This window comes from Procambarus clarkii, chromosome 86 (assembly GCF_040958095.1).
Source record: "Procambarus clarkii isolate CNS0578487 chromosome 86, FALCON_Pclarkii_2.0, whole genome shotgun sequence".
Classification (NCBI taxonomy): Eukaryota; Metazoa; Arthropoda; class Malacostraca; order Decapoda; family Cambaridae; genus Procambarus; species Procambarus clarkii.
In genome coordinates, this window is record NC_091235.1 from 19,576,043 (window position 1) to 19,601,297 (window position 25,255).

At 44.1% G+C, this 25,255-nt stretch overlaps 1 protein-coding gene across 1 annotated transcript in view; it reads right to left on the minus strand.

Moving 5' to 3' along the window:
* Positions 1-25,255, minus strand: part of LOC138358804 (uncharacterized) — a 76,949-nt gene that overhangs the window by 19,583 nt on the left and 32,111 nt on the right. Inside the window, exons 2-4 of the mRNA XM_069316980.1 lie at positions 23,371-23,465; positions 18,802-19,420; positions 17,307-18,712 (exon numbers count right to left, since the gene is read on the minus strand). Coding sequence (XP_069173081.1) covers positions 17,307-18,712; positions 18,802-19,420; positions 23,371-23,465 — 2,120 coding nt within the window. The remainder of the gene's footprint in view (positions 1-17,306; positions 18,713-18,801; positions 19,421-23,370; positions 23,466-25,255) is intronic.

Consider the following 25,255-nt stretch of genomic DNA (forward strand, 5'->3'; position numbering starts at 1 on the left):
TGCCTCCCTTTTAGAGTAATTAAGCCAAGACATTACCGACTGTACGTGAGGCAGTACACTAGACAATTGGCTGGTTAGAAAGGCGGGGTTCAAGAACTATCAGCTCGATTCTGCAGGTACAAATAGGAAATACAAATAATAAACACCCCCCCCCTTACACACACACACACGTGTGTGTGTGTGTGTGTGTGTGTGTGTGTGTGTGGCTCATAAATTGTGTAGCATAAAATCCAATTTTCGAGTAACCACCTCCGTCAATCCTCGTGTTGGAGGAACTACCACAATCTGGAGGAGGTGGAAGAATTACCACTCCTTGGAGGATGTGGACCAACTACCACCACCCGGAGGACGTGCCCACAACTCCACATCAACATACCAGACAGCTCCACATCAACATACCAGACAGCTGCACATCAACATACCAGACAGCTCCACATCAACATACCAGACAGCTGCACATCAACATACCAGACAGCTGCACATCAACATACCAGACAGCTGCACATCAACATACCAGACAGCTGCACATCAACATACCAGACAGCTGCACATCAACATACCAGACAGCTGCACATCAACATACCAGACAGCTGCACAGCAACATACCAGACAGCTGCACATCAACATACCAGACAGCTGCACATCAACATACCAGACAGCTGCACATCAACATACCAGACAGCTGCACATCAACATACCAGACAGCTGCACATCAACATACCAGACAGCTGCATATCAACATACCAGACAGCTGCACATCAACATACCAGACAGCTGCACATCAACATACCAGACAGCTCCACATCAACATACCAGACAGCTCCACATCAACATACCAGACAGCTCCACATCAACATACCAGACAGCTGCACATCAACATACCAGACAGCTGCACATCAACATACCAGACAGCTGCACATCAACATACCAGACAGCTGCACATCAACATACCAGACAGCTGCACATCAACATACCAGACAGCTGCACATCAACATACCAGACAGCTGCACATCAACATACCAGACAGCTGCACATCAACATACCAGACAGCTGCACATCAACATACCAGACAGCTGCACATCAACATACCAGACAGCTGCACATCAACATACCAGACAGCTGCACATCAACATACCAGACAGCTCCACATCAACATACCAGACAGCTGCACATCAACATACCAGACAGCTGCACATCAACATACCAGACAGCTGCACATCAACATACCAGACAGCTGCACATCAACATACCAGACAGCTCCACATCAACATACCAGACAGCTGCACATCAACATACCAGACAGCTCTCACTCCTGTAACAAGTATAAGCTCTGCGGAAAGGCGCCCTCACAGCACACAAAAAATAAGGTACCTGATGGGTACTAGATTATAAGGTTCATCCCGTGCAGGCGTACCTACCTATCTACTCCCTCTCTCCACCTTCCTCGTCTTCCCTCTCTCTATCCCCTCCCCCCCACTTCCCCTACTATCCTTACCTAACCCCCCCTCCGACCCGGGTTGCTCCAGTCAGCCCTACCTACCACCTGTCCATATGGTCTCATCTTACTCTTGGGTAATAAGTATGAGGGATTATAGGCGTGAGGGAAGGAAATGTTTGACCTGCTGCTGCTGCTGCTGTTGCATTTACTGTTGCTGTTATTGCTGCTGTCTGCTGCTGTTGTTGCTGTGTTGCTTCACCGGTGGTGAGTAGTATATACCACAGCCGTGAGCGCGGGATGGCCAGATTAATTCTTCTGATTCCGAAGTTTGCGCCGAACCAGCGACTAATAGACAACCTGGCTGGTCTGATTGGCATTCGCTCCTCTACCGACTTCCATTCCTCCACCTACATCCCTCCTTCACTCTTCCATCTACCTCCCTCCTCCATCCTCCCAGCTACGCCCTTTTTTCACTCCAAGAGAAACGTTTGTTTAATTGAGACTGTCTGCTCCCCGTGATTCACTGTTGCAGTTTGCTTTCATTCGCAACAAGTGATTATACAGTGAACATGGAGGCTTGTTGTGTTGTTGTTATAGATTCAGCTACTCGGAACAAGTTCCAAGTAGCCATTCTCCATTTTTCCCCGAGAAATGGAGAATATTAATCCTTAGGTATAAACCTCTCAGATTACGTTCGAACTTTTCCTCGAAGACTGCTTCGTTTACTACAATGTTCGAATCATTCCTCTAAATTACAAACAAACCCACAACTCCTGACATAACTAGCATGCATCCAAGCAACTTGTTTTGTGTAATGAAAAACTATATTTTCTCAACTTAGAATTCAAAGTATATTTTATACTAAAATTTTCTCTGTGGTTAGGTCTAGGATATAAATTGTTAGGTGTTTTGGATCTTGAAGCAGTTCCTTGTATTTGCAATGTGTGGGTGAAGCACTTAGAAAGGGGCAATTCAAATACAGGAGAGTGGAGGCGATGAGTCACAATAACGTGGCTAAAGTATTTGGACCATTCTCAATCGACTTGAGAATGGTCCAGGACGGACCGAAACGTCGTCGTCCCTTCACCTTCTAGTGTGTGGTCTGGTCAACACAGGAGAGTGGAGCACAGTTCAAAAATACCCAAACAAAATTAGTTGTGAGTTATCATAACTGATTTTGTGATGAATCCCAAACACACAAAAGTGTGCAGGCGATGAGTCACAATAACGTGGCTGAAGAATGTTGACCAGACCACACACTAGAAGGTGAAGGGACGACGACGTTTCGGTCCGTCCTGAACCATTCTCAAGTCGATTGTGGACCGAAACGTCGTCGTCCCTTCACCTTGTAGTGTGTGGTCTGGTCAACACAAAAGTGTGTTTTAGCGACTGTTAGTGAACATAAGTTCCTCTTGATACATAATGGCTAAATTCTTACTAATCTAGCAGCCAAAAGCTGCTAGATTGCAAAATCATAATTATGAATTCATTGGATTCATAAACTTCCTGTTTGTGAGTAGAATATAATTTACACTCGGCCGATCACGTTTAAAAAGAGCTCCAACCCTCCTCATGTGTTCGAATCATGTGAATGTGTTCGAATCATGTGAATGTGTTCGAATCATGTGAATGTGTTCGAATCATGTGAATGTGTTCGAATCATGTGAATGTGTTCGAATCATGTGAATGTGTTCGAATCATGTGAATGTGTTCGAATCATATGAATGTGTTCGAATCATGTGAATGTGTTCGAATCATGTGAATGTGTTCGAATCATGTGAATGTGTTCGAATCATGTGAATGTGTTCGAATCATGTGAATGTGTTCGAATCTCTAAACATTTCTACCCCTTACAGTAAATACAAATGATTACCAACAAAACCAAAGCACCGAATCTATTCTAGGTCTAACTATACACAAACTAGAATATACCTATTGAGAAAATCCACCAGGGTTGTGAGGTGGGCTTGAACCTGCGACGTTAATATTTTCATACATTAATTTTAATTATTTAGTATTTTCATACTTTCATTTGAATTAGTTAATATTTTCATACTTACATTTGAATAAATATTTTCATATTTCTAAGGTCTAACTACACTGTCCCCCTGTGACTAACTATGCACAAAAATTCAAATATATATATATAAATATTACTTTATATTTGAGAAAAGACCTTTTCTGATAACATAGTGCGTTAAAATTTATGAATGCATATTATAGGTCGACCACAGCTTGGACTAGCATAACCTAAGGATGGGGTATATTGGGTATGTTGTATGTTTAGTATACGCCCCATATTCATCATATGGGTATAAGGGTTATTAGAATGGATAAACAAACTCAGACTCATCCTCCTGCTACTACTCACAGGGTAGTATTACATTAGTATTACTCACATAGTATTCAAGAGTAATTCAAATTTAAGTATGTTTATTGAGACAAGAAAGAAATACATCTCAAAAGGGATATAGAGTACCTTAGGCTATTTCTACCTAGGCTACTCAAAGGGATAGAGTAGCTTAGGGCTATTTCTACCTAGGCTACTCAAAGGGATAGAGTAGCTTAGGGCTATTTCTACCTAGGCTACTCGAAGGATAGAGTAGCCTAGGCTATTTCTACCTAGGCTACTCAAAGGGATAGAGTAGCTTAGGCTATTTCTACCTAGGCTACTCAAAGGGATAGAGTAGCTTGGGCTATTTCTACATAGGCTACTCAAAGGGATAGAGTAGCTTAGGCTATTTCTACCTAGGCTACTCAAAGGGATAGAGTAGCTTAGGGCTATTTCTACCTAGGCTACTCAAAGGGATAGAGTAGCTTAGGGCTATTTCTACCTAGGCTACTCAAAGGGATAGAGTAGCCTAGGCTATTTCTACCTAGGCTACTCAAAGGGATAGAGTAGCTTAGTGCTATTTCTACATAGGCTACTCAAAGGGATAGAGTAGCTTAGTGCTATTTCTACATAGGCTACTCAAAGGGATAGAGTAGCTTAGGCAATTTCTACCTAGGCTACTCAAAGGGATAGAGTAGCTTAGGCTATTTCTACCTAGGCTACTCAAAGGGATAGAGTAGCTTAGGCTATTTCTATCTAGGCTACTCAAAGGGATAGAGTAGCTTAGGCTATTTCTACCTAGGCTACTCAAAGGGATAGAGTAGGTTAGGCTATTTCTACCTAGGCTACTCAAAGGGATAGAGTAGCTTAGGCTATTTCTACCTAGGCTACTCAAAGGGATAGAGTAGCTTAGGGCTATTTCTACATAGGCTACTCAAAGGGATAGAGTAGCTTAGGCTATTTCTACCTAGGCTACTCAAAGGGATAGAGTAGCTTAGGCTATTTCTACCTAGGCTACTCAAAGGGATAGAGTAGCTTAGGGCTATTTCTACCTAGGCTACTCAAAAGGATAGAGTAGCCTAGGCTATTTCTACCTAGGCTACTCAAAGGGATAGAGTAGCTTAGGCTATTTCTACCTAGGCTACTCAAAGGGATAGAGTAGCTTAGGCTATTTCTACCTAGGCTACTCAAAGGGATAGAGTAGCTTAGACTATTTCTACCCTCCCCTGTCAAAAGTAATGTTGATTCAGAGTATAATACTTAGTGAATTTGTTAGTAATGCATCGCGTATGAACCGTTATAGTGTTTTGGTCACAGGATGTTGACGGGTCGCGGCTCATACATAACGAGCCCACAAACTAATGGTTTTTGAAACTGATTAATTTATGGCAGAGGTAAACTATCGGCAGTAATCACCGCACTGACATTATAGTGGGAATATTTCCCGATGCTGATGAGATCCGCATCAGCGGGTCACTATAATTTTGAAACATGTTTCTGAAAATAATGTTTTTTGGGTTATCGCATTATAAGGTACCTCGTCCGGCGTCTGTTGAATGTTTATTTATTTATTTATTTATGTATATACAAGAATGTACATTGGGAATGTGAGGATACATAATATGGTAATTACAGTCTTGTAGAGCCACTAGTACGCGCAGCGTTTCGGGCAGATGTTATCAGAACACTGACCGTTGAAACATGAGGATGATAAACAGGGAGTTAACTGCTGGGCAGACAGGAGCAGGAGACGAAGACAGCCTGAGGGGATATCCTAGAATGTTGGAGGTGCCTCGTAAAAAAGTTTCGTATGGGCTTTTTACACTTTCTTTTCTTATAATATTGCCAGTATTCTAAGGCTCCAGAGCAGCCTACTTGTGGTAGAGGATTTTCATTTGCTGGAGGCCGGTATCTGACTGAACGAAGATATACACACATTAATCCATAAATCACAATAGCGTGATGTATCAAATGAACAAATCCACAAGGGGTCGTGATGAGGGTTCGAACCTACGCCTGGGATGATCTCAGATGTGCCTTTGTCAACTGTTCCAAGACATAGTTATTTGATTTGTTATTTGTGAATTTGAACGGAGATATGATTGAGCAGGTTTAATATAGTTTTTTTTTATAGCATTAGGTCAAAAATAACATTTTTCCTGGTTGGATCTTAATCTATCCTTTGAGAAAGCAGTCTTCAGATATTTCCCGAAACTCTCCTGCCTTGAATAAATTATCACGTTAGTAAAAGCTGAAATATTATTAGTCGAATGTGCAGAGAAAGAACCCTTGTTTTACAAGCGGCCAGGATTCATTTACGTCTCTTTACGAAACCTGTACATCATTTATCAATCAAAGCGACTCAGTTTGCTTTTACTAAAAAAAAATTATGTGCTTCGAGTCTGGCCCCAAACAGGGGCCTGACAGCTGAGTGGACAGCGCTTCAGATTCGTAGTCCTGAGGATCTGGGTTCGATCCCCGGTGGAGGAGGAAACAAATGGGCAGAGTTTCTTTCACCCTGATGCACCTGTTACCTAGCAATAAATAGGTACCTGGGAGTTAGACAGCTGCTACGGGCTGCTTCCTGGGGATGTGTAACAAAAAGGAGGCCTGGTCGAGGACCGGGCCGCGGGGACGCTAAGCCCCGAAATCACCTCAAGAAGATAGAGATTGTCGATAAGAACAATAACGTTGGGCTGAGAACGACTTTGCATACTTCGTAGTGTACAAATCCACAAGGGCCGTGACGAGGATTCGAACCTGCGTCCGAGAGCATCCCAGACGCTGCCTTAATCGACTGAACTACAATTAAGTGTATAATGTACTTCGTAGTGTACTCGTTCGTAAAATAAAAATCCTGGAGTTTCATCACAGATCACTGTAATTCTAAAAAAATATATATATTGGCTCTCAACCCCTATTATTACTAAGGGTATTCAACCTGAATTAATTGGTATATTGGCTTGGAAATTGGATTGCTGATTCATGGTACCAAATTACCACTTTACGTAATTTGACTTGTGTTGACTATTTCAAGCGTAGGTTAGACATATATGTGAATGAATGTATGTGACATAACATATATTCATATATATACCCAACGTATATGAATATACATGTAAGGGTTATATGTGGTTGGATGTGTATATATAGGAGCTGCCTCGTAGAGCAAACACACCTGCAGTTTCATATATTTTTATATCAATTGTCAAATATTCTCATATATTTTTATATTTAATTTCATATAATTCATATATTTTTAACTCGCTACGTATAGTGTGTGCATATATATATATATATATATATATATATATATATATATATATATATATATATATATATATATATATATATAATATTGGTGATCAGGCATGAGATTAATTATTAATACATGTTGCTCCCACGACCTACATGCTCTCCCACTAATGACGTCTCCCCCCAATCTCCCACCTGCCTGCTACCCCCTTCCCTCCCCCCCAATCCACCCCATACCCCCCCCCCCTAACTACCAATCCCCTTCCCCCTCAACCCTCTCCGCCCCCCCCCCCCCCTCAACCCTAAACCCACTACACCCGGCAACACAAATAATATACATTATCCCCCCGACAAACCATATTTAAGAGCGATTATCACCAAGTCTTTTAATTTCCAATGGGTTATTTTGACGGACCCTCATCCCAGGCCTTAATAGGCGCTTTAGGACGATACAGGTCAGTGAGTCATATGTGTACTATGTTACAGTTCTGTTTGATACCTGTTTGATGGGGTTCTGGTTCTTCTACTCCCCCAAAGCCTGGCCCTGTTTGATGGGGTTCTGGGAGTTCTTCTACTCCCCAAAGCCTGGCCCTTTTTGATGGGGTTCTGGGAGTTCTTCTACTCCCCCAAAGCCTGACTGTTTGATGGGGTTCTGGGAGTTCTTCTACTTCCCCAAGCCTGGCCTTATTTGATGGGGTTCTGGGAGTTCTTCTACTCCCCAAGCCTGGTCCCTGTTTGATGGGGTTCTGGGAGTTCTTCTACTCCCCAAGCCTGGCCCTGGTTGATGGGGTTCTGGGAGTTCTTCTACTCCCAAGCCTGGCCCTGGTTGATGGGGTTCTGGGAATTCTTCAACTCCACAGCCGAGGTTCTGGGAGTTCTTCAACTCCCCGAGGCCAGGCTTGACTTGTGATAGCTTGGGCCAACAGGCTGTTGCTTGGAGCAGCCCACAGGCCTACATATCCACCACAGCCTAGTTGGTCCGGCAATTCTTGAAGAATAGAACTTCTATTTCTACACACTCTTGAAGCTTTCTCAGAGGAGAATATTATGACCAAACGACACAACAGAAGATGGAGAAACGACGACATTTCGGACCATTATCAAGTCTTTGAAGAAGCATCAAGTAACACTTAGTACCCGCGTTCAACACTTGTATACATTGTATACATAATAATGACGGATGTTGGGAAAATAGCGATGGGTCGGGTTATGAAATTGCGGGATAATGATGTCGTGGAGTAATGAGTGAGTGTAGAGGGCGAGTAATGGGGAGGGGGAATGGGGGTATGTGAGTAATGGTGTCTGGGGCTGGTTGTGGTGGGGGGGGTCACCCCTTCCCTCCTCCTCCTCCCCCCTATCCCTCACTACCCATGGGGAGCGAGGGATAGGGGGGGGGGGGGAGGAGGAGGGAAGGGGGTGACTATTTTGAGACGTATAATCATGTGTATTTGCCTATCCCGGCACACTTGATCACCGGAGCTATCCTCATCATTCCCTCCCCTCCATCTATCCCCCCTCCTCCCCTCTACCTAGCCCCCGCACCTGTCTCCCTCTCCGTCCCTTCGGCCCATCCCATTGACCCATTCCCGTCACACACACACACACACCCTCTTCCTCCTATCCCCACTAACCACCTAGCTTACACCATCTGTTAGTATTACAGTCCGTCGTATACACCACCTGACGTGCATACACACACCATCTGTCCCACACAAGATGGGGAAGATGGGAAAGGGAATACCTGCAGGACAGAAAACAAAAAGTGACAGGCTTTTGAGCTACAGGAAGATAACAAGTACGGGCCCACAAGGCTCGGTTCTAGGACCACGACTGTTTGTGACTGACCTAGCTACTCTACCCTGGAAACACAAACCGAAACTGTCTCTATTTTCCGCTTGTTACAACTTGTAATAAACTTGTTACATCTTGGCTTAACGTGTTTATGACGTATTAGAACGTTGTTACAACTTGCTATATTGGTTGTTATAACTGGTTAGGTGGTGTTAAATCTTGTTCGAACGTTGTACCAACGTCGTAGTTTCGGTGTGTGTTTGGGGGGTAGGGAATGAACAACGTTTGCAGAAAATGAAACTAAAACGCAGGAGGTAAAAACAGAGGACGGCAAAAAAGAGTTACAGGAAGATCTTGACAAACTCCGACAGTTTATGGATATGGAAACATGGAAATAGTAAGATTACAACATTTACAATGTACCTAGAACATGGCAATAATCCAACTATAACCCTTAACACAGACGGGAGACATCTCCCGTCACGCAGGGTGCAGTCGCACCTCCACAGATCTCCAGTATCATCTATTGATACTGGAAATGGCTCAAAAGGGCCACCACTTATGGGCTATTCATGCTCAGGCCACCTTTTGGGTGGCTTAATCTTCTCTCTCTCTCTCTCTCTCCCTCCTTAACACAGCTAGAGCACAACAACACTACAACTATAACACTTTGATGGAACACAACAAATAATCCAACTATAGAACTTTGATAGAACACAGCCAGAACACAAGCAACTGTTGAATTATAAATAGAAAAATATGCTTCATCCGCCGTAAAATTCAGTTTTGAGTTAATCAGACACAAAAATACATAAGATAGGCTAAACAATAATATACAAATAATGTGCCAAAGATGCAAATTCGGTACCAGAATTCGCGAAGTATATAATAATAATAATAATAATAATTTTTATTTAGGTAAAGGTACATACATAAAGAGATTTTACAATGTTTGTTGGCTTTATAGATAGAGCTAGTACATACAATGCCTAAAGCCACTATTACGCAAAGCGTTTCGGGTTTTCAAACTTCATATCAAGAAAGAAGTTTGGCTACTTTTGAGGCACAATATATATAATAGGTTTTTTTCTGAAGCTTTCTTAGAATTTTTTTGTCTTGTTTATTTCCTCAAATACTTCGATGTTTTCTAGAGTACTTCGACGTCACTTTCATAACTTTTGTAAGTGTTTTTTGCTTCAGACGAGTTTCTTTAATTTCTGTGGAAGCTTTCAGTTTTTGTCGGTCTGTTGCTAGTGGCTTTCTTTGGCTGTTTAGTTTAGTTTCTAAAGTTGCAACTTTAGAAACGTCCTGACGCTTTCTTTTGTCGTCTTAAGTTTGTTTTTTGTCTTGTAAGGTTCTTATAAATGTTTTATATTTACCAGTTTTATGTAAATGTTTTACAATATTATCACTGTATCCGTAGCCTATGATGTTGTCAAATCAAGATAAAGGAAGTTTATCTCTATGGATATGGGAAAACGCATGGTCAAACTGCTCACATGTGGGAGCATCTAGTGTGTTCCTCTCTCTCTCTCTCTCTCTCTCTCCTCTCTCTCTCTCTCTCTCTCTCTCTCTCTCTCTCTCTCTCTCTCTCTCTCTCTCTCTCTCTCTCTCTCTCTCTCTCTCTCTCTCTCTCTCACCCCGCTAAGACAAACAAAGGAATACAGAAAAAGGTGACATTCTATGCACAAGAACCACTTAACATTCCTGGCGTCGCCGTCAGATGTCTTCCTCAGTATTTTAGCCAAACAGCCCCAAGTTAATTTAGCCATTTAAACACGTACAAAAACACCAGCTCTTTCTTCCACATACACAGTCGGAGACTTGTGCCATTCCTCTGGGTGGATAGGGGGTGGATAGAGGGTGGATAGAGGGTGGATAGAAGGGGGGAGACAGGAATGATCCTCTCCTCAAACACTGTCGGAAGCGCCCCTTTCTGGGTTTCTATAATGTTGAGTTTGGGATAAAATGGTCAAAAAACTACATTTTGGGAAAAAGGGATAATTCGCTTTATTGTCATTTTCTCTACCTAGGGCCAAACATTGTCGTACTAGAAAATGAAAGCGGCTCGCGAAAGTGACGTACTGTCCCGTTTTCTGTTATGGGTCCTCTGGTAGGTTAGGATAAAGGGCATTTTAATACGACAGTTTCTTGACCTTGGGAAACCTTAGCAGAACTGGCTGCTTATAATTCGGAGCTTATAAATTATTTAATAAACTAAGTCACCATGTTTATGAGGAAAGATGTAAAGGTTTCGCAAGTGGACAACATAAGGGGTTGATGAATCCCGGCCCCAGAAGCCAAGTGGGAAGTATGGTAGCCTAAACAGCGAGTAATGGAAGGTAAAGAGCTAATGGGGAACATTCCTTGTGCTGGTAAGGATATACTGAAGGTTAATGTCACGTGACACGTGAAAAGGCCTAGGCAACAAATGGCATAGGCAACAAAAGGCCTAGACAACAAAAAGCCTAGACAACAAAAGGCCTAGGCAACAAAAAGTCTAGACAACAAATAGCCTAGACAAAAGACCTAGACAACAAAAGGCCTAGACAACAAATGGCCTAGACAAAAATGGCCTAGACAAAAAATGGCCAAGACAACAAAAGACCTAGACAAAAATGGCCTAGACAACAAAAGACCTAGACAAAAATGGCCTAGACAACAAATGGCCTAGACAGCAAATGGCCTAGACAAGACATAGACAACAAAAGGCCTAGACAACAAATGGCCTAGACAACAAATGGCCTAGACAGCAAATGGCCTAGACAAGACCTAGACAACAAAAGGCCTAGACAACAAAATGGGTTTAGTATGACTCCTGTATTTTCGTGGTACACAAAGAAACAAAATGTCTATATTTTTGTCATATAAACTTGGTAAACCTTTGTCCCCTAATGTCAAGAGGATACATTCGTTGTCACTGATAACGAAACGTCATAATATTTCACTATATAGTAACGCAAATAAATCTGAATCTTGGCAGAATGCAAATAACAAAATTCGTTAAACGGTTTGCTTTCGCACCATGTCACCTGGTATCATTTTCAAATTCAATCAACCCAAACGAGCCCATGATAGGCACGTACCCTACACGAATCACAGTGCTAAATTTGGTGAGGCTAGTCCCAAGCATCTGGCCTCCAACATCGAATAGACAGACTTGATTTTTGCTTTAAAGCATTCAAATTAATATTATTTTTGTCCTTTATTCTAGCCTGTTTATAAATTAACTAACAATTGAATCAATTTGTACATCTTCCAGGGTATTTGTGTGTGTGTGTGTGTGTGTGTGTGTGTGTGTGTGTGTGTGTGTGTGTGTGTGTGTGTGTGTGTGTGTGTGTGTGTGTGTGTGTTTGGATTTTATTTTATATGTGAATCGTTGTAAAAAAAAATACTCCGTTATAGCTTAAATCTAAATAAATCGTTTTCGCATCGGTATGTTGGTTATTTCATTCAAGCTCTGCAGAAATAAAATTTATACCTGGCGCATATGAGCTCTCTCTCTCTCTCTCTCTCTCTCTCTCTCTCTCTCTCTCTCTCTCTCTCTCTCTCTCTCTCTCTCTCTCTCTCTCTCTCTCTCTCTCTCTCTCTCTCTCTGTCTGTCTCTCTCTCTCTCTCTCTCTCTCTCTCTCTCTCTCTCTCTCTCTCTGTCTGTCTCTCTCTCTCTCTCTCTCTGTCTGTCTCTCTCTCTCTCTCTCTCTCTCTCTCTCTCTCTCTCTCTCTCTCTCTCTCTCTCTCTCTCTCTCTCTCTCTCTCTCTCTCTCTCTCTCCCCACAGTTTACTGAATTACATAACAGGTAACATTTTAAATAGCTGACTTTACACGTAAAATTTGAAATTTCTTCTTAATGCAACAACAGAAGGTCGAAATTCACAGACATTCATGTGAATGTCTTATTTCTTGTTGATTTAGGGGTCTCGAATAAAAAAAAATATTAATATAATGTAGAAGACGAGCTTTTTCTTCCATGTCGAGTGAAATTTTGATAAGGTCAAAAGTGTCCAGAATATTAGGTTGCGGTAAATTCGTATACTAACCATTTTGAACTAAAAATCCACTCGAATGTTTTTGCATTTTGAGTCCCCTTCTCGTTGAGTTTAGGTCATCAAACGACGACATATTTGATATTGGAATTCATATCATTGGATTTTTTTCCCTTGTGTAAGGGTCAGTTCTGAAATAGAACATTTTTATTTTTCAAGAGTTTTATTTATATAGGAGAGAATCTCTGTATATTAGTCCAAGGTTGGAGGCCGGATGCTTGAGGCTAGCATCACCCAACTTTGCAGGGGGAATGGTCAGGGGTACGGGACGGACATAGGCTAGTCGGGGTAGGTCCTATTGGTTCTATTAACCCAATAGTGACGACCACGTAGTGAAAATTCCAAACCTACTAATTTGTGTATCTGCCTAAATACCATACACCTTTCTCTCCAACATTCTTAAAGCATATTAGTGTCACCATGATTAAATGTTAGTTTGACTTGTGTATTGATAAAGACTCTATATTGCAGCTAGTTGCAAAGATAAAGGGAAAGGTATGTAGAGAAGCATACTTTTCCTAGACTAGATTTTGCTAGGATATATTAGGCTTGGCTAGGATATGTTAGGCTAGGCTTGGCTAGGATATTAGGCTAGGCTTGGCTAGGATATATTAAGCTAGGCTTGGATTGGTTTTAAACATGATAACTCTGAGATTCGCAATGTCCAAAGCTCCCTAGTAGACCAATAGTTGTTAAAATCGATGATAAGGAAAGAGAGACACGGCTGATGATGAAGAAAATGGAAATAACAGAGAATAAAGAGGGAGACAGTGATAAAAAAAAAAAAGAGTGGCTTGAGGTAGGGTTAGGATAAAACTAGAGGCATGGCGTCCCTGCCCTCACCACAGTGGATAATACGCCATTCTACCTACCAACAGCGTACTGCGGGAAGGGAGTGTACTGCCTGCGGTTAGGTGGTCGGGGAGCCGCCTGCGGTCACCTATTATGGTGGATAACTACGGTCAGGGTCAAGTGCCGAGGTCTTTGTGTCCAGGCGGCCCCCTGCGGAAGGCGTGACAACTCAAGGTTCAGCCGATTCAAGGAGCAAAAGGTGAAATAAAGGAGAAATAATTAGTGGAATTATAAACACAGGCACATGCGCGCGCGCGCGCACACACACACACACACACACACACACACACACACACACACACACACACACACACACACACACACACACACACACATAGTGTGTGCCTCGTAGGGGCCTCGTAGCCTGGTGGATAGTGCGCAGGACTCGTAATTCTATGGCGCGGGTTCGATTCCCGCACGAGGCAGAAACAAATGGGCAAAGTTTCTTTCACCCTGAATGCCCCTGTTACCTAGCAGTAAATAGGTACCTGGGAGCTAGTCAGCTGTCACGGGCTGCTTCCTGGAGGTGGAGGCCTGGTCTAGAACCGGGCCGCGGGGACACTAAGCCCTGATATCATCTCAAGATAACCTCAAGATAACCAGGTGTTCTATCCTCTCCGATAGCAGTTCCTCGCTCACTACGTGTGCTTAAACTATCCTGGGAAATATTTTCCACGTCGCGGCCATATAACTTTAATAAGCAAATATTCGTCCGTCGAGACGTCCTACCACTTGGACTGGACGGTAGAGCGACGCGTCTCGCTTCATGCAGGTCGGCGTTCAATCCCCGACCGTCCTAAGTGGTTGGGCACCATTCCTTCCCCCTCCCCGTCCCATCCCAAATCCTTATCCTGATCCCTTCCCAGTGCTATATAGTCGTAATGGCAAATCAAATCAAATCAAATGTTTATTTAGGTAAAGTACATATATACAAGGGGTGTTACAGATTTTGATGAATTTATAGATAGAGCTAGTACATACAATGCCTAAAGCCACTATTACGCAAAGCGTTTCGGGCAGGATGGCTTGGCGCTTTCTCCTGATACTTCCATTCCCTTCGTCTGTTGAGACGTCTCCAGACGTCTTGAAGTCCCCCGACGTACCAACTAGCAATTCCGGAAGCTAAACGTGTCTTTGACACACATTAACGTGTCATCTAAATTTCCATTGATGCAGTTCCTTGCAAAATTTATGCTAAATCATAAAGGGGTCACACCAAGCACCTATTAAACTTCCATTTATCCCTAACTCAATGATGATGAAGATTAAGCCACCTAGAAGGTGGCACGGGCATGAATAGCCCGTAAGTGGTGGCCCTTTTTGAGCCATTACCAGTATCAAGAGTATCAGTATGAGAGAAATTTGTATTATTCTTTATTTCTTCCCACACAAAATAAATTGAGAATCTTTCATCTTGTAAAGTGAGCAGGTTACTTAAGACTGAAAACGAGATGAACTTTAGTGTCTATATTACAAGTAACGTTCTTAAGAATATGTGGAGCTGACTTTCAGCCGCATAAAATAAGTGTGTTTTGTAGTTTAAGAACATAGAACATAAGAACAAAGGTAACTGCAGACCTATTTAGTCCATACGAGGCAACTCCTATTTATATAACCACCCAATATAGTGGTAGCTAACTGTGATTTCCTCCTTTACTTGTGTAAAGGAGGAAATGTATATGTTAATCTCTCAGAATGTTTGGTATATGTTTATTGTTTGTGATGTGTGTCTATGTATGTATTAACACGATGTACTGAACGGGGTGAGAATAGCTTGAGCTACCTCATCCCTTTGTGTGTATTTTACCTCAATAAACTTATTTCAATTTCAATTTCAATTTCAATTTCAATTTCAATTTCACTGTGATGCAGGTTGTTCTCTCAGCTGACTCTGTTAGTCTAAACTTTAGCCGAATTTAACCATATGTTTAGCCCTTCCGTGAGAGCCTGTAGGCACATGATGTTGTGTTTCTAGACAGTTTACAGGCTGCGGGAGTGCGTTCTGTTGAGGGACTCAGGCAGCAGTGTAAACATTACCTGAGTGTGACTTGAGGTTATCAGAGGAGGCAATTGTTTCAAGGGTGACTCGGAAGAGCAAGCACGACACTTGACTACAAGTGCCACACCATTGAGCTGAATGCAATTGAATAGCCACCTGTGCCACTCAGAATAGCCACCTGTGCCACTCAGAATAGCCACCTGTGCCACTCAGAATAGCCACCTGTGCCACTCAGAATAGCGACCTGTGCCACTCAGAATACCCACCTGCGCCACTCAGAATACCCACCTGCGCCACTCAGAATACCCACCTGCGCCACTCAGAATACCCACCTGCGCCACTCAGAATACCCACCTGCGCCACTCAGAATACCCACCTGCGCCACTCAGAATACCCACCTGCGCCACTCAGAATAGCCACCTGTGCCACTCAGAATACCCACCTGGGCCACTCAGAATACCCACCTGTGCCACTCGGAATACCCACCTGGGCCACTCAGAATACCCACCTGCGCCACTCAGAATACCCACCTGTGCCACTCAGAATACCCACCTGGGCCACTCAGAATACCCACCTGGGCCACTCAGAATACCCACCTGCGCCACTCAGAATACCCACCTGCGCCACTCAGAATACCCACCTGCGCCATTCAGAATACCCACCTGCGCCACTCAGAATACCCACCTGGGCCACTCAGAATAGCCACCTGTGCCACTCAGAATACCCACCTGCGCCACTCAGAATACCCACCTGCGCCACTCAGAATACCCACCTGTGCCACTCAGAATACCCACCTGGGCCACTCAGAATACCCACCTGTGCCACTCAGAATACCCACCTGCGCCACTCAGAATACCCACCTGTGCCACTCAGAATACCCACCTGCGCCACTCAGAATACCCACCTGTGCCACTCAGAATACCCACCTGGGCCACTCAGAATACCCACCTGTGCCACTCAGAATACCCACCTGCGCCACTCACAATAACTCAAAATAACTCACAATACCTTTTCATATTTATCTCAGAATGACGACCCATTTATCTCTGGTCTTGTATTAATAATAACAGCATTAATACAATAACCATTATAAATTCATAAACGCTGTGGAAGAACTATTGATAAAAGCTGAAATAAATTATTAATAATGATAACGAGGAACATAAACAAATGATGATAAAGATATTGTAGAAAGAACAGAGAAAAACAAAAACCAAAATCCCCCTTTTATCCGCACTGAAAAAAACATATCCAAATGAGGAGGATAAAAATCAATAATGAGAGAGTGAAAAAAATAAACATGAGAGACATAGAAATCAACAAAAAGAATTAACCAAAAAAGGAAAAAAAACATATCTAGAGGTTGTCAGGAGCAAAAAAAAAAAACTGTTTTTGTGCATAAAATGTCTATACAACTGATGAAATTAATCAGATGACACAAGGTCGCTATTCACAGCTACGAATCCCCCAATCCCCAATCCCCAGCCATCAAATATTCTCCTACAGATTCACCGCTTCCCCCCTCCCCCCCCTTCGGCTTCGCTTTTTCCAATAACCTTCATTTACTCCCAAGAATGAAGTCGAATTTTTCCAACTTGGGGCAGAGGGGCGGTGACATGTGACGCCTGGTTCCCCTGTCGAACTTGGTAGCCACATCGCCTCTAGGTCAGGAGTGAAGAGCGGCGATACTCCTGAATTCCTGCTCGAGGCCCTGGTTGGGATGCGAACATGGACTGTAGGGGATCGAGGCGTGGTGTCTGCCTCGGTGCATGAGAGTGGAGGAGGAGCTGCCTTCATGAGCCCTGAGACTGGAGGAACTGCCTTCAGGACCCCTGAGAGTGGAGGAACTGCCTCCAGGACCCTTGAAGGTGGAGGAACTGCCTCCAGGACCCCTGAGAGTGGAGGAACTGCCTCCAGGACCCTTGAAGGTGGAGGAACTGCCTCCAGGACCCTTGAAGGTGGAGGAACTGCCTCCAGGACCCTTGAAGGTGGAGGAACTGCCTCCAAGGACCTTGAAGGTGGAGGAACTGCCTCCAGGACCCTTGAGAGTGGAGGAACTGCCTCCAGGACCCCTGAGAGTGGAGGAACTGCCTCCATGACCCTTGAAGGTGGAGGAACTGCCTCCATGACCCTTGAAGGTGGAGGAACTGCCTCCAGGACCCTTGAAGGTGGAGGAACTGCCTCCAGGACCCTTGAAGGTGGAGGAACTGCCTCCAGGACCCCTGAGAGTGGAGGAACTGCCTCCAGGACCCCTGAGAGTGGAGGAACTGCCTCCATGACCCTTGTGAGTGGAGGAACTGCCTCCAGGACCCTTGAAGGTGGAGGAACTGCCTCCAAGGACCTTGAAGGTGGAGGAACTGCCTCCAGGACCCTTGAAGGTGGAGGAACTGCCTCCAGGACCCTTGAAGGTGGAGGAACTGCCTCCAGGACCCTTGAAGGTGGAGGAACTGCCTCCAGGACCCTTGAAGGTGGGGGAACTGCCTCCAGGACCCTTGAAGGTGGAGGAACTGCCTCCATGACCTTGAAGGTGGAGGAACTGCCTCCAGGACCCTTGAAGGTGGAGGAACTGCCTCCAGGACCCTTGAAGGTGGAGGAACTGCCACCAGGACCCTTGAAGGTGGAGGAACTGCCTCCAGGACCCCTGAGAGTGGAGGAACTGCCTCCAGGACCCTTGAAGGTGGAGGAACTGCCTCCAGGACCCTTGAAGGTGGAGGAACTGCCTCCAGGACCCTTGAAGGTGGAGGAACTGCCTCCAAGGACCTTGAAGGTGGAGGAACTGCCTCCAGGACCCTTGAGAGTGGAGGAACTGCCTCCAGGACCCCTGAGAGTGGAGGAACTGCCTCCATGACCCTTGAAGGTGGAGGAACTGCCTCCATGACCCTTGAAGGTGGAGGAACTGCCTCCAGGACCCTTGAAGGTGGAGGAACTGCCTCCAGGACCCTTGAAGGTGGAGGAACTGCCTCCAGGACCCCTGAGAGTGGAGGAACTGCCTCCAGGACCCCTGAGAGTGGAGGAACTGCCTCCATGACCCTTGTGAGTGGAGGAACTGCCTCCAGGACCCTTGAAGGTGGAGGAACTGCCTCCAAGGACCTTGAAGGTGGAGGAACTGCCTCCAGGACCCTTGAAGGTGGAGGAACTGCCTCCAGGACCCTTGAAGGTGGAGGAACTGCCTCCAGGACCCTTGAAGGTGGAGGAACTGCCTCCAGGACCCTTGAAGGTGGGGGAACTGCCTCCAGGACCCTTGAAGGTGGAGGAACTGCCTCCATGACCTTGAAGGTGGAGGAACTGCCTCCAGGACCCTTGAAGGTGGAGGAACTGCCTCCAGGACCCTTGAAGGTGGAGGAACTGCCACCAGGACCCTTGAAGGTGGAGGAACTGCCTCCATGGACCTTGAAGGTGAAGGAACTGCCTCCAGGACTCTTGAAGGTGGAGGAACTGCCTCCAGGACTCTTGAAGGTGGAGGAACTGCCTCCAAGGACCTTGAAGGTGGAGGAACTGCCTCCAAGGACCTTGAAGGTGGAGGAACTGCCTCCAAGGACCTTGAAGGTGGAGGAACTGCCTCCAGGACCCTTGAAGGTGGAGGAACTGCCTCCATGTCCCCCCTTGAGGGTGGAGGACCGCCCGTCTGGTCGTGTGGAGGGTGGAGGAACGCCCGTCTGGTCGTGTGAGGGTGGAGGACCGCCCGTCAACAGAGGGATGACATCCTTCCCTACAAAGTTTTATCCCGGTAATTAAAGACAAGGAGTTGGACAGTTCGTCGTTCCTGGTGATGGTGGCCAGGAGGGAGTCGCCCCAGAATCAGGGGGAGACAGCGTTTAGTCTTTATTGTTGGTTAAAAATGTTGTTCGATCGATCCCGGGGTTCGATCCTGGGCGCCGGCGTGAAGCAATGGTACAGAGGTTCTTTCACCACTGAGGTACCTGTTACCTAGCAGTAAATAGGTACCTGGGAGTTAGTCAGCTGTCACGGGCTGCTTCCTGGGGGTGGAGGCCTGGTTGAGAGGACCGGGCCGCGGGGACACTAAAGCCCCGAAATCATCTCAAGACAACCTATGAAATTATCAACCTCTCTTGCATTTTCTTACAGTATTTGTATAGGAAATATACTAGTGGCTGTACAAGAATGTAACAACTCTTGTATATATCTCAAAAAAAAAAAAAAAAAATTTGCATATACGAAATATGCAAAAAAGAACACGTAAAAGAATATATTCTTTAACTCCGAAGGAAGCAGCAAATATATATAATTATGATTCCTCCTCGACACAAGTTCCTTACAAAATATAGTTCAATGTCTTAAGTGATGCTGTTACGGTGTAATGAGATCCCGCCAAACACACACACCGAAACTACGACGTTGGTACAACGTTCCAAAAAAGTTTTAACACCTCCTAACCAGTTATAACAACCAATATAGCAAGTTGCAACAACGTTCTAATACGTCATAAACACGTTAAGCCAAGATGTAACAACTTTGTTACAAGTTGTAACAAGCGGAAAATGGAGACAGTTTCGGTTTTATGTTTCCAGGGATATAATTATAGGAATCAAATAGTGTATGTCTTAAAAGAGTCGCAGAAATACTAGACTGGATTGATACTGTGGTGAGGGTGACTATTGTTAGCGTGCTAATGGGTCAGGTCAGGTCACGGGTCGTTATTTGTTGAGGTAATGCCCGCCCTGACCTGACGCCATGGAGAGAAGAGGGAGCAGATGATAAAGGAGTTTTTTTTATTATTATTATTTTCTACCACAGACGTAGCCACACATTCACAATGCTAACCAGCATATATACATTTTCTTCTGTCCTCCATGGACAGGGTTAGAGATTTGTTAAAGATAGGAGTGACAGGACCAGGCAGGGACGTAGGGAAAGGATTGACAGGAAGGAAGGAAGGGACAGGATTGACGGGAAAGAAGGGACGCGACCAGACAGGGAGGGATGGAATTAAGTTCCAAATAATGCACATTGTAAACTAGAAATCCGAAACCTATTATCCTTAACAACCGGCCCTTCTAACATGCGGAAGTTTGAAGAATAATGGGACTAAAGATCTATTAAACTGGAATCAAAATTCACGCAAATGACCGAATAAACAAAGCAAAAACAGTCTTACGCAACTCGTCATATTAAACATCTGCCTAAGCCCATGCTTTGATTTTTTTTCCATTTTAGACCAGAATGCCTGACTTGGTCGAAGGCTGTTCCTTTGCGTTTTTTTCCTTATACCGTTGACAATATGCTCTTGGATCAGGGCTATAGCGGGGTTCTTCTGTGGTTTCTGATTCCATGTTGTTGACCAGACCACACACTAGAAGGTGAAGGGACGACGACGTTCGGTCAGTCCTGGACCATTCTCAAGTCAATTGTGCACAATCGACTTGAGAATGGTCCAGGACGGACCGAAACGTCGTCGTCCCTTCACCTTCTAGTGAGCGGTTTTTTTCCGAATAATTTGCCTGGTTTCTAGAATAAGGAAATTGGTCTATAAATTTCTGTTTGAGTTGGCAATTCTCCTAGTTTAGGAATTAATCTAATAGTGACATTTTTAAATACGCGCGGAAATTGTCCGAATGTCGGACCTGCATTTGATTTTTTTGGTGTTTTAATGAATTATCGCTATTGGGAAATATGTCAATATCAGTTTGTGTATTTTGCTTGTGTCTGATGTCTTGTTCTTAATTATTTTTTTAACGTCTTCGATGATTATGTGGTTCGTGTGTAACAGTTCATAACGAATGTTATTTAGGTCTATTGTTTGCATTGGGTTATCAACGGCAACGATATTGCCGTTGTTTTCAGATAAATTTTTAATTTCTCTTTTTAATGTTGAGACAAAAGTTAACATTTCCCTGCGGCAGCCGCGTCCAACGGCCTAGTTGACCAGTTTTAGCAACCAGGAGGCCTCGTCGAAGACCGGGCCGCGGGGATGTTGAGCTCCGAAATCATCGCAAGATAACCGCAAGGTATCTTTAACATAAGGTAAGTTGAATTCCCCATCAGGTTTATATAATGTGTTCTGAACTTCCCTGAGTTTCTGTAATCTGTTTTGATTTCGCTTATTAGATCATCTATAATTGGCTCCTGTTTGTCCAAAAATCAAAAATCATCTTTAGAGTTTCCTCTGTAGTGTTTTACCCTCCTCAGTATTCAAGTCGACGACGTTTCGGTCCGTCCTGGACCATTCTCAAGTCGATTGTCTTGACTTGAGAATGGTCCAAGACGGACTGAAACGTCGTCGTCCCTTCACCTTCTAGTGTGTGGTCTGGTCAACATTAGCCACGTTATTGTGACTCATCGCCTGCATTCCAGCTCTTTTGTATTCTCAGGTCTGATTTGTAATGTTTTGAGTCGCTGGCCTGATGTTGGGGTATTATATGATCAACTGTAGAGGCATGCTCCATCAGGCATTGATTTAGTTCTTGGCGTATGCTTGAAGTTAGTGGGAGTATTGTCCTCAGCGCTGCCTCTTGAATGCCTCCCAGTCAGTGCGCAACTATAGAAGGAGGAAGGAACGGGATCCTGGAAGACAGGGAGGGAGCATGAGACGGGACCCCATGGAATTCAGGCATGGAGGGAGCGAGAGACAGGACCTTGGAGGACAGGGAGGGCCCATGAAACGGGAGGGACCCCTGTAAGGTGGACAGGAACCTGGAAAACGTAGGACTGGAACTAAGGAGGGAATGGTCAGAAATGGGAGGGATCCAGATATGGAGGGATGGTACTGGACCAGACGTAGGAGGGCTTGGGTTAAGAGGAAGGGAAAGAGGGGGACTCGTCCAGAGTAGAGAGAAGGAGGAGGCGTGGTAACAGAGGGGTAGGGGGGGGGGTGGAGTTATAATCTTGGGGGGGGGGAGCGACTTTTGGCTAAGGAGAATTTAAGATGATTATTTTGGAACCAGCAACGAGAAGAATATACTCGCTTTATGTCCCTTTCTCTCTCTCTCTCTCTCTCTCTCTCTCTCTTCTCTCTCTCTCTCTCTCTCTCTCTTCTCTCTCTCTCCTCTCTCTCTCTCTCTCTCTCTCTCTCTCGCTCCCTCTGGTACTCAGCATTACAACAATTTCCCTTACAAATTTACTTATGAATAAGTAATAATAAAATGGTCCCAAGAGAAATATGTTCCCTCAGCGTACGTAACTTCTCAATATAATAATATTTTTGGGGGAGAAATAGATCATTATATACAATAGAAAGAAAAATATATCAATCGAAACATTTATGTAAAATTAAAATAAAAAAAGCATGCAGAAATTCAGATTTTAATGAAATTGATATTAAAAATAATTAATTTCCTGGTGCCTTGCGTATCGTCCAGATGTGGGTATGCGTATATGTGCGTAGGGTTGACAAGCCTATTGAGAAAAAATTACACATTAAATATATTTGATAATTAACATTCGCTTCTACAAGACCTTTAGGCTCTCTCGTTTAATGTTGTGGTTTAAAGGCATATTTCAGCCTCTGGAGGGTTATTAAGGCCTATCAGTCTCTGGAAGGTTATTAAGACCTATCAGCCTCTGGAGGGTTATTAAGACCCTATCAGTCTCTGGATGGTTATTAAGACCTATCAGTCTACTGAATGGTTTTTTAAGGCCTATCAGCCTCTGGATGGGTTATTAAGGCCTATCAGCCTCTGAAGGGTTATCAAGACTAGTTACCTGTGGCCACAGACCTTACAGGCTTGGTAATGTCACCTTGAGCCACAGCTGAAGGCAGTAGACGAGGCCCATTGGGCGATAATGAGCTCGTTTGCCTGTTAAATGTGGGTACAGAATATCGCACTTTCTATGTGTCAAGATGAACTATATAATATGTAGCCAATTAACAAGAGTCTGTGGTAACTTTGTACTAACCGAATTGCACTTGTAGGGGGTTGAGCTTCGGCTCTTTGGTCCAGCCTCTCGACACTCTTGCGTGCGTCGGTAGGGGAATAAGTATGGTCGTGTCAGCGGTGACTGGATCAAACTAGCAATATCGCTCGCTAGGCTGAAAGACAAGCCAAGATCCCCGTCGACTTGGATACCAAGCCCCAAGCCGCCACCGCTGACCAAACCAAGCCACAAACTACCGATCAAGCCAGCTAGTCAATGACCACTGTTCAAGCCAGGCCGCTCACACAAGCCTAATGACTAGGAAGTATATTCAGAGTGATATCTTCCAGCTCAGAGGCCAAGGACCCCCCAAAAACGGACTAGACTTTTAAGGGACATTTATCTCTTGGAGAGAGAGAGAGAGAGAGAGAGAGAGGAGAGAGAGAGAGAGAGAGAGAGGGAGAGAGAGAGGAGAGAGATAGAGAGAGAGAGAGAGAGAGAGAGAGAGAGAGATAGAGAGAGAGAGAGAGAGAGAGAGAGAGAGAGAGGTAGAGAGAGAGAGAGAGAGAGAGGAGAGAGCGCCTTTTCACTCCCCCAACTGATCTTCCCGCGGGTCATCGTGGAGCGAAAGGGAGCCTAAAACGGAAGAAAAAAACCCAAAACAAAGCAAGAACAAAGGAAATGTGAAGGTGACAGTACGACAATGGAAGTTTTCGTTTAGTAGTCAGTCGTTAAAATCCTGTTTGTTGTTTTTGTTGTGGTTGTAGACAGGTTTTTGTTCTCTGTCAGGGACAAAAACACGTGGAGGACAGCAGAAGGACAGGAAGAGGATAGGCTATTGTATCCCATCCCGTTCTCTGGATTCTGTTAAAAAAAAACTAGCCAAAAAGCGTACGAACCTAAGCAACCCACCCAACTAGAGTCCGATACATAGAAAACGTTGATATTTGTAACGTTGCTCACCACAACGTACAAAACGCGACCTATTATAGCTGAGAAGGCGGGTTAAATGAGACCGGCCGCTGTTGCTTGATACCTTATTATTATTATTAACATCTTTATTGACAAAATTAATTACAATTTTGCCTAATCTGAGGATTTTGATAGTCTTATTAAATTGAGGTTAATGCTAGTATTCACTGTCACGCAGGACAGAGGGTCATACATAAGACAATAGGCCTAAACTGTAGGCTGAAGCACATATATATCACGGTTACAATCAATGTTTTAATGTGTGGATATGTGAAAATAACTTTCTATTGTGCACTGCCACACAAGGGCAAGGATGGGTTCATAAGTGATACAGCTTAGAATATAAGTAGAAATTGTTCTTCATTCTTTAAAATGGACAAGCAAATTTTGGGTAAATTGTTAGGATGTCGTCCAGAACACCTGAGTCAATAAAATAGTTACACAGTTGGTGGTACAATAGGCCAGGAGGTCTAAAGTTCTTTACGGTTTCACATTCATCAATATAGTGTTCTAGTGAATGCATTAAAGGTTTATCACAGAGTTTACAATCTGCATATTCTGGTAGTGGCTCAGCCTCACTAACCTGCCAGATGTGTCTATAGCCAAGGCGAATTCGCGCAATTACTACATCACATTGCCTGGTCCGGTTACTGTGCTGACCATACAAATACCTGTTATTACAGAACTTGTCATAACTTTTAATACTGCAGCTTTCAGGTCTCTGTGCATTTCTTAGTTCTTCTAAATCTGAATTAATTTC